Source organism: Leptonychotes weddellii, chromosome 1 (genome assembly GCF_054177405.1).
Source record: "Leptonychotes weddellii isolate Sample4059 chromosome 1, ASM5417740v2, whole genome shotgun sequence".
NCBI lineage: Eukaryota > Metazoa > Chordata > Mammalia > Carnivora > Phocidae > Leptonychotes > Leptonychotes weddellii.
The window spans coordinates 53,390,125-53,400,437 of NC_138369.1; the positions used below are offsets into that span (position 1 = coordinate 53,390,125).

A 10,313-nucleotide genomic window follows, 5' to 3' on the forward strand; every position below is an offset into this window, starting at 1 on the left:
GGGTGGCTCAGTCGGTTGAGCGACTGCCTTCGGCTCAGGTCATGATCCCGGAGTCCTGGGATCGAGCCCCACATCGGGTTCCCGGCTCGGCGGGGAGCCTGTTTCTCCCTCTGACCTTCCCCCCTCTCATGCTGTTTCTCTCTCGCTCGCTCTCTAATAAATAAATAAATAAAATCTTTAAAAAAAAAAAAAAAAAAGAGGTAAGACTCCAGTCAAAACTGCCTGGGTTCAAATCCCAGCCCTTCCCCCAAGGATAACAAGCAGAGTACTTAACCTCTCTAGGCCTCAGCTTTCCCAGCTGTAAAATGGGGAGAATGCTAGTACCTTTCTCATAGGGTTGCAAACTCGAGATAATACCCATAAAGAGCATAGAACAGGGCCTGGCATCTAGTTAGAGCATAGTAAATGTTACTTTTTCTAGTAACTGTCTTTTACGTATAGTCAAAACACTGCAGTTCCAAGCAAGCACCCTTTTGTCCCCCTCCTTCAGTCTGAGTGTAAGGAGTACTTCCTGACATTATAGGCAAGAAGGGATGCTGGAAGGAATGACCTCTCACCAGCAGAGGTACACTGGCTAACAGGCACTACGTGAGGGCCGGCATGAGCACCAGCAGCTACCAACATTACAAAGAAAGAGACAACCAGACATCCGGTGCCTCCTGACACGAGAACTAGCACCAACTAGGAAGCCGGCTTGTGCCCCAACTTCCGCAAAAAAAGAAAATCAAACCTGAGCCTGATCAAGCCTCTACATCCAGCTACCAAGTTATAAGAAATACAGAGAACAGAGGACCAAGGGGATACAGTCAGCAAAATCCAGACTATGGGAATCTCTACAGGGCAAGTGATCTGGTTTTTTTCAATAGCCACGGGGGCAAAATAGACATAGAGGAAGAACCTACCAGTTAAAAGAGATTTAAAAGACAACCAAATTGCTACATTATTTCTGAGGCTGGAAGATGTTATGCTAAGTGAAATAAGCCAGTCACAAAAGGACAAATGCTACAGGATTCTACGTATCCAAGGTACATGGGGTAGTCCAATTCACAGAGACAGAAAGCAGTGTGGTGGCTGTCAGGGGCTGTGGGCAGAGGATGGGGAGCTGGTGTTTAATGGGTACAGAACACCCGTTTGGGAAGATGAAATGATGGGTGGTGGAGATGGACAGCAGGGGTGGCTGTACATCAGTGTGCATGTATTATATGCCACTGGACTGCACTCTTAAGGGTGGCTCAACTAGTAACATTTTATATAACGTGAGTCATGAGTCGCTCTTGGGCCCATTTTTATTTTTCCAAAAGCCTGTGGGGGATCTGACACCGGGCAGGGCTGATCTGCTAGACCCCCTTTCCAGACCTGTGCCTGATTGAACACTGTACTCAGGTATTTTTCCAGAAACCCCTACTAAACCAAAGGCTGGACGTGTGGGTTACATATTACCTCCCCAGCCACCATTCACACTGAAGCTCAAAAGTTCCTCGGAGGGGCGCCTGGGTGGCTCAGTCCATTGAGCGTCTGCCTTCGGCTCAGGTCATGATCCCAGGGTCCTGGGATCGAGTCCCCCATCGGGCTCCCCGCTCAGTGGGGAGTCTGCTTCTCCCTCTCCCTCTATCTACCACTCTGCCTACTTGTGCTCTCTCGCTTGCTCTCTCTGTGTGTCAAATATAGAAATAAGACCTTAAAAAAAAAAAGTTCCTCAGAGTCACTCAAGCCACCAGGAAGGCATGTGGATGCCACAGGGGAGCTTTCCCATTCACGTGTGGAATACTGCCCGCCACCAACCTGCGATGGAAAGATAGAAATCCTTGAAGTCCTTGATCTCCCTGGAGCCCTCGCAGGCTGCGAGACACTCGTAAAAGGCTTTGAAGAAATCGGGAAGGGCCAGCTCCATGTCCGTGACGGACGTCCTCCAGTTCTCGCCGTTGTAGGCCCGCACCGCCCGGATGAACAGGCTCTGGAAAGCGAGAAGAGGCGGGTGAAGCTCCCAGACGTGAAGGAGGCGGGCCGTCCAACCAAAAGGAGTCAGACCACCGTGGAGTTACAGTCTCATGCGTCCCAAGAAAACCACGCCAACCCTTAATTAAAGATGAGGCCGGCCAGGAACTGACTTACATCTAGCTTTTTCTATCCTATGTACAATGGCACGCTTCTTATTTAATTTAATTCAAAAAGTAGGAGGTGCTTGATAATAAAATCAAATTCAAATCAAGAAAAAAAGAAAAACTAGAGTGACAGAAATCAGGGCAGTGGCCTCCGAAGGTCAGGGGTTGGGACAAATGCTTGACTGGAAAGGGGAGATGAAAATATTCTTTCTTTTTTTTTTAAAGATTTTATTTATTTATTTGACAGAGAGAGACACAGCGAGAGAGAGAACACAAGCAGGGGGAGTGGGAGAGGGAGAAGCAGGCCTCCCACGGAGCAGGGAGCCCGATGTGGGGCTCGATCCCAGGACCCTGGGATCATGACCTGAGCCGAAGGCAGACGCTTAACGACTGAGCCACCCAGGCGCCCATGGAACCTTATTTTTATTTTTATATTTTATTTTTATTTTTATTATTTTTTTTAAGATTTTATTTATTTGAGAGCGAGAGAGAGAGACAGCGAGTGGGGAGTGGGAGAGGGAGAGGCAGGCTTCCCACGGAGCAGGGAGCCCGATGCGGGGCTCGATCCCAGCACCCTGGGATCATGACCTGAGCCGAAGGCAGACGCTTAACGACTGAGCCACCCAGGCGCCCCGAGATGAAAATATTCTATGTTGTGACTACGGTGGTGGTTACACACTCGCATACCTTTACCAAAACTCATCGAATTATATACTTAAAACTGGTAAATAAATTTTAAATAAGTTCTACCTCAATAAAGCTGATCTTTAAAATTGAAGCAGAGAAAAGATACAAGCTTTAGAGCAGTGCCAGATACACTGCCCCCAACAGTTAAGTATAAAATAGGAATGCCAAGCATTAGTACTAGTTACTAGGGGGGTGGCCATGCACTGGATAGTGGAACTTCAAGAAATTTCTGCTGCCTGTTGACTGGACCAGATAAAAGAGAGATAACGAAGGCTGAGGAAGCTGCTTGGTCTCACAAGAAATAAGTAGAGATCTTGGGCACATGCACGACCCTGCTCTCGTGGAGGGCCCAGGACAGGCCCGGAAATAAGCGTGGCACACTCCATTTAGAGCTCCTGCTCAGCTGCTCCAGAATGGGGGTGTCTAAGGACCACCCCTCAGACCAGAACTCTTCACCAAGCTTAAGGTGTCAGGGAGAGAGGGTGATCTCCCCTAAAGCTCCTGAGCAGGCAGCATCCCCTGGAAATCAGGCAGGCAGAGAACTGAACCACTTGCCTAGAGGCTGGGAACACGAGCAGCCACGCCAGGCAGCTGGCTCTGCGGGGGTGGCAGGGCAGCAGCAGCAAGAAGAAAGCCCGGCATGGCGGGGGTGGCCCTGGGCACACAGCCGGGCAGCCCCACCACACCCGGCAGGACTCCAAAGAGGGAAGGAGTGAGGCACAGCGCACTGACCACAAGCACTCGGCTCTGCTCCCCAAGCCCAGTGAAAACCACAGGCAGAAATCCTTTTCACGGGAGAATGGAAAAGGAGCCAGCAGCAGACAAGATGTTCCGACTTTTGGAAGGGCAGAAAGCCAAATTATCACAGAGGAGGGTCTGGGGCGAAGCGACCTCCCTCCCCCACTACGCACTGCACTACATCCCACACGTGTTGGCATTTGCAGGCACTGGCGACCACAGAGACTGGTGCCAGGCCCAGAACAGAAGGCAGGGCTGAAAGTCTGAACGGGGCTGTTGGAGGCCCACCCACCTGTGCACCCAAGGGGTCCCACCTCCCAAAGCCGCTCCTCACCAGAGACTGGTGATTTATTCTAGAGACTCTATCTATAAAGGCTGTAGGGTCAGGGATCAGGCATTGCAGATCGAGAGTTGAGGCATGAGGCTAAGAACCAAGAAGCAGGTAAAGTCTCTGACTCAGCTATGAGGCCCCCACCCCTCTCCCCAGACTGGCTCTCAGACACAGGCAGACAAGCATGACACTTCACTAGTCCTGCAAAAGGCTGGAGAATTCTTCCCTGGAAAACTGAAGGGCCACCAGAATAGAGACTCTGCACCCTATATTTGAGGGTCACCACCAATGACAAAGTGTGCTTGCAGTCTGGTCACACGACAGGTAACCCTAAAGTCAGTCCTTGGATACTTTCAGCACATCCTGCTGTTTTCAACCCTACCCTAACCCTTCCTTGGTACCCATGCCCCTGGCATCCAAACTCGATAGATCTGGACAACAGTAAGTGCTCAAAGGAGTTAGTCTTCCTCATTCATTCCCATCAGACTCCCCTTCAAGATGCCTAGATTTCAGTAGTAGCCTCTAATCTGTCAAGTCAGTCCTCCAAACTCCTCGATTCCCTTTCCACCTCAATACATATGGGGTGTGTGTGTGTGTGTGTGTGTGTGTGTGTGTGTGTGTATAAAAAGATGTGTCTTCTAGTTTCATCAGAAATGGAAACTTATGCTCCTGTTTCTTATATTCTTGGTCATTTCTGGATGATCTCCAAGACATGTATTTATTCCTCTATCTTTAAACTAAATGATCAAATGACCTTATTTCTTTTAAAAAAATATATTTATTTATTTTAGAGAGGGAGGGAGAGCAGGAGTGGAGGGGGGCAGAGGGAGAGAAAGAGAGCATCTCAAGCAGACTCCCCACTGAGCGAGGAGCCTGACATGAGGCTTGCTCTCACGACCCTGAGATCATGATCTGAGCAGAAATCTAGAGTCGGACACTTAACCGACTGAGCCACCCAGGCACCCCAAAATGACCTTATTTCTAAAATACAGCATTTAAAGGAAACGTGGCTTTAAGTGCATCATAGAATATAAAATCTCATTCTCAAATGGGTCAACTTTGTGCTAAAAAGTCAATCATTTCCATTGTCATAATATTCATCAATGCCATCAAAAACCATTAGAGGTCCTTAGATGTCAATAGCTGTTCATCAAGATCCGCTTCTTTAGCCACTCACACTGCAGCTACCTTGCTGTGTAAAAACCCAAATATACCTCGAATGACTTGGTTTCCAAGTCCTTAATGTAGTCCTCGGCATCAGGCAAGCTCTTGTAATACGCCATGTTTCTCTTCATCATTTCATCATCAGGATGCTTCAGTAGAAAGGTGTGAGCGGCAGCAATGGCTTTTGGAAGATTATTCGCCTGAGTACAACAAAGTAAGAGGAGCTCTACTCAGTGGAGGATGAGCAGTGATTTTTGCAAAACAAGAATGTTCAGTCCTTCAAGTAACTGTGTTTCAACACAATGCTTCCAGCTGAGGGTTCAGTGACTACCATGGCCCATCAAGCCTTGCACTCTCTTGCTCTCCAGCTTCCAATGGGGCTCACCAGTGAGGAGCCCCAGTGGGAGCCTGAAGGAAGGCAAGGGGGTAAGTTGGATTACTTAGTCTCCTGGCTCCCTCCCTTCAGTCACCTTGGGCCACTATTGGCCCTTAACTGAAGGTCACAGCTCCTCTCGAAGTGGCCCTCTCTGGATAGTCTCGCTCCTTCCTGCTTCCTGGAACTTTCCTCTCCCGTGCCCTTTTTGGCCCAGGCGGAGTCACATCCACCAATACTAGCCTTTGTAAATAACCACCTTTCAACATCCCTCTAACTACCCAGTGGGACTACATCACACCTTTTCTGCTGGAAAAATATATTAATATTTTCCAATATATATATATTGGAAATATATATATATGATATATCCCCAAATATATTACTATCTTCCCAAGTCTCTCATAGAACCTCCTGCTTTACCATTCTCGATGACCCCCCCGCCCCATTCACTCATCCGTTCACTCAGCACACAAGCCCTCCTACGTGCCAGGTGCTATCCTAGGAAGTGGGTCCGTAGCAATGAGCAAAACAGGGGAAGAAAACCCTGCCTCCATGTGCGATATACTCCAGTATGCTTCCGTGTATCTCCGAGCAACCTCGATTAAGGTCTCTGGCCCTGGAGCTTCAGGTCTGGCCCCCTCGTGGACAGTGCCCAGAGGGCAGAGGTCCTCTGGGGGGGATCTGTGTGTTGGGGGGTACGGGCTAGAGCGATACAGACACCTCCCTGTGTGGACACTCAGCCAACAAGCATCGGGCCCCCATGCTAATGTGCTGTCTCTGGCTGTCCCCTGGAATCATGGCACGACCTGCTGTGGGCGAAGGGGAGGCACCCTACGTGTGCACAGAGACTCCTTCAGCCAACCCAGAGCGACGCTCAGAGGTGGAAATTAGGACATTAGGTTTGCAGAGAGAAAATAAAGGGATATCTGGTACATTCTGGATTTCTGAGAATCAGAGGGTAGCAGATTATCTGTATGAAACAGGACTGGTGCTGAGTCATCTGGAGACAGGGCAGCGGCTGCACTGGAGAAGGGCTGGGTGGTCACGAGGGCAGACTCCCAGGTGTCAGTGCTGATGTTCTGGGAGGGCCAGTCAGTGGCCTATGTGGGAATGCTTTTCAAAGAGTTCTACAGGACGCCTTACACCCGTGGCCAGAAAAAGGCTAGTCTGCCAGCTACAAGGAGGGGAGGACGTATGAATGCAGCCCTCTAAAGCATTTGCCAACGAACTGCGATTCTCTAATTCTCAGAAGAGCATTTAGAAAAGGGGCACAGAGAGGGATTTTTAAGGCCTCTAACTTAGGACCTGAGTTTTAACAAAATGGAACCCCTTCCTGGAGAGGAAAGGGTGATTTATTCACTTCAGCTTGGGCCCTGCCAGCTGGAACATGGAGCCACATCTTGGCAGCTAACCCTCTGACAGAAACCCAGGCAGGTTCTGGAGAAGGGGGTGGGAGCACTACCCTCCCAGGTGCTCCTGAGAGACAGCCACCTGCATGAGAGGACCCCAGCTACCTACCAAACGAGCTACTCCTAAATCGGCCTCAATGCAGTGGCTGGGGGTGGGGGTGGGGGTGGGGAGACAGAGTCCTTGTCCAGGCAAGGTGGGGGGTAGGAGTGCCTGGGAGGGGGCCAGCTCTACCCGCTTAGTTTAACAACCATTAAAGATTTGATCAAGGGTGGGGGCCCACTTTTTGCTCGGCCTACGGGGAAGATGGGCATTTCACAGAGATGCAGCCCCGGAGGGAACCACAGCTGATGGTGTGGACCTAAGGTGGGCTGATGACATAAACCCCTATGGTGGGCTTCAGGGCTACCCACCAGGAGCACCTTCTCTGCAAGACCACACATCTGTGCCTCTTTACCTCCCTCTGACAGGCCAAACCCACCATCCCCACCTGTGTGTTCAACTGAGACGTTTGTCCTTAATCAGTGAAACGGAGGCCTGAGAACCAGGGCAGCACAAGAACACTGCTCAGCCTCGCCACAGCAGGCAGCTCTGTCTCCGGCACCAGCCTCCAGCCTTCGGGTGCCCGGCAGGGCGTATGTGCCTGCCACCAATCACGTCCTCCTACCCACAGACCGAGTGTGACAACAGAAACATCGTTAAGGAAAAAAATAAACCATACAGTAACACCACCTCAAATCACTTCTTCAGTGACTTTCAGTTGAAGCAACTAACTGAAGATCCTGGCTTACTAATAAAATCCTGAACCTTTCCTGTCCTTTAAGAGATCTCAAAATACCAAGACAGATGGCATTTCACTTAGTTTTAAGTAAGTGATTGTTACAAGACCGGTGGAAGATTTTGAAGAATAGCTGTGACCATCCTGACCTTTGAGGACACCATCATGAAGGAGAAAACCTTTGCCTTCTGGTCACATTAAGTAAAATACTCTTCCCCTGCTCCCTATATCACTTGTTTCAAATTCATCTGTAGATAAATCAGCTTCTACTATCCTCCAGTTTTAAAAATAAAACATTTCCCCCTTGATTATATGACTCAAATTTGGTTCAGACTGTATCTGGCAAAAGCTATACAAAAAAGAATTAAATGAGTCATTTTTAACTTAAAACATAGTCCTTTAAGAGCCAGCCATCATTTTTCAATGTCCTGGAGCTTTATTAATCTTATCCCCTGGTTCTATTTTAAAACTGTTTTTTTATTGCCAGGACAAACATTCACAAAACCAATACTTTATAAAATGTAAGCACAGAAATAACTCATCTTTTCACCTATTTAGGGTTTTGTGCTATTTTATTGCTCTTATGAATGCAACAACACAAGCTGGCTCTGTTTCAGAAATACAAAAAACAGATCTTGCAGTCCAAAGACTCAAAGCAAAGTTTCAAAACAAAACAACTTCTACCTCCAGAGTCTGGAATATGCCATGAATCTATTTTTGTAGTCATTAAAATAAATGCAATATATTCCTTTAAAAATCGTTTTCAATTAGATAAAGTAGAAACTGGACTTTGAGAGGGCTTTCTTGGCAAAACCTGGTAACGACCCGCCAAGATAAAGTCGCTTTATCCAGGAACAGGGCATTCAGCCCATTCTTAAAATTTGCAGGTCCCCAGAGAAAGGACTCCAAGGATCAAGAACTGCAATTTGTGGCTATTTTTAGCCAGCAATCACAGAATTTAAGCAGCCACAAAGGAGGAAGACAACTGTGTTAAATTCCAGATGAAAGAGCCGATACCAATCCTGATGAACCACAGTGCACAGTTCTGCTCTTTTAGGCTGGGTGTGTGCTCCCGACGAGCCCCTGCCCTGTCCTGGCCTCAACTTCCTCCTCTTTAAAGGGAACTAGACGGCAGCTCAGGTCCTCTTCCCCTCCATTACTGGAAGTCACCACTTACTTGAGAAAAAGGGGTTTTAAAGATACGCACAGAAAAGACGAGTCTGTCTTCAAATAACAGCTAACATTTATCAGGCACTGTTGGATGGCTAGACACTCTGTGTACGTATTCTCTGCCCCAGAATAACCCTTCCAGAAAAGTATTTTCATCCTTATTTAAGATGAAGAAGGGGGGAGACAGGATTTGGAGGCGTCCTTGGGCAACGCTGGGTGGGAGCAGGCTGGATCGGGAAAGGCGGTGCGAGGCCGCCCCAGGCGGAGGGGCGGAGCCCGGGCCTGGGGGCGGAGCCCGGGCCTGGGGGCGGAGCGGGCCGACTTGCCTTGAAGTAGGCGAACTGGAGAAACTTGTAGGGCTCCCGGCGCTGGAAGTCGGCCAGCACTTCGCGGCTGGGCTGCGACTGGCGGAAGGCTGGCAGGCCCTGCTTGCAGCGCTTGAGGCAGTGCGCGCGGCGCAGCAGGCCCCCGAAGAGGCGCAGCTCGGGGTAGTGCGCGAGGCCGGCGGCGGGCTCGGGCTGGGGCACCGCGCTGCAGTTGCGGTGGCAGAAGGCCTCGCTGTCGCGTAGCAGGCGGTGCAGCCGCAGGCTGATCTCCAGGTAGCCCACGCTCTCCGCCCAGTGCTCGCCGCTGTACTGGTCCAGCGCGTGCCGGTAGGCCGACTCGAGCGGCATCAGCTCGTCCCGCGGGAAGCTGCGGAAGCTGTAGCGCTCGTACTGGGCGCGCCCGCAGCGCAGTGCACAGCCCGCGCACAGGAGCGCCAGCAGCGCCGCGGCTGCCCCGCGCCCCGGCTCCATCGCGCCCGGCGGAAGGAAGGAAGGAAAGAAGGAAGGAGGGGGACGAGAAGGCAAGGAAGGCGGAGGACTGCGCAACGCGGCAAGCCCAAGGCTTGGGAGGCGGGGACAGCAGCCTCCGGCCCGCCCCGTCCTGCCGCCCTTCCCCACCCAGCCGGGGGGTCCGGGAGCGGCTGCCGGCGCAGGGACGGTGCCCTGGGGATGGCGCGCTGCCCTCTGGTTCTGACCCGGGCTCCCGGCCTCCACTGTTCATCTGTTTGGAGCTGGCGGCCTGCAAGCCAGGCGCGGCCCTAACGCATCACAGCGCGACTTAAACTTTCTCATCACTTAGAAGACGTGAAAACGCAGATTTCTAGGCCGTGCTCTCAGCGTTTTTGACTCAGCAAGTCTGGAGTGAGGGTCTGAGGATTTGCAGTTCTAACCAGCACCCTGGTGAGGCTGATGCTGAGGGCCCAAGGCCCACACTTTGATAACACTGCCAACGACCTTACATTTCAATGGGAGAGGAAGAATAAATAAAATTAATAAGGATGTCAGTGGCACTTTGTAAGCTATTTATCTGATCAAGTTGAAGATGCACATACCTTGAGTCCGCGATTCCACTCTTCAGAATATGATCGAGAAACGTGTGTGTGCATCAAAAGATATGGATGGAATGTTAAAGGCAGAACTATTATTTTTCTAATTCTTTAAACTTTTTATTTTTAAATTATTTGCAGAAAAGTTGCAAGGATAGTACAAACAACTCTTATGTATCCATGATCCA

The 10,313-nt window shown here is 50.1% G+C and overlaps 1 protein-coding gene across 2 annotated transcripts in view; it reads right to left on the reverse strand.

The window, feature by feature from the left end:
• CRTAP (cartilage associated protein) overlaps nucleotides 1-9,645 on the reverse strand; it is a 25,631-nt gene extending 15,986 nt beyond the window's left edge. The window contains exons 1-3 of one of the 2 annotated variants that reach the window (XM_081823921.1): nucleotides 9,080-9,645; nucleotides 5,073-5,222; nucleotides 1,783-1,954 (exon numbers count right to left, since the gene is read on the reverse strand). In XM_081823921.1, the coding sequence (XP_081680047.1) occupies nucleotides 1,783-1,954; nucleotides 5,073-5,222; nucleotides 9,080-9,550 (793 nt within the window). In that variant the 5' untranslated portion in view covers nucleotides 9,551-9,645. The remainder of the gene's footprint in view (nucleotides 1-1,782; nucleotides 1,955-5,072; nucleotides 5,223-9,079) is intronic. The other variant, XM_081823914.1, reaches the window with a different exon arrangement.
• Between the last annotated feature and the right edge of the window lie 668 nt (nucleotides 9,646-10,313).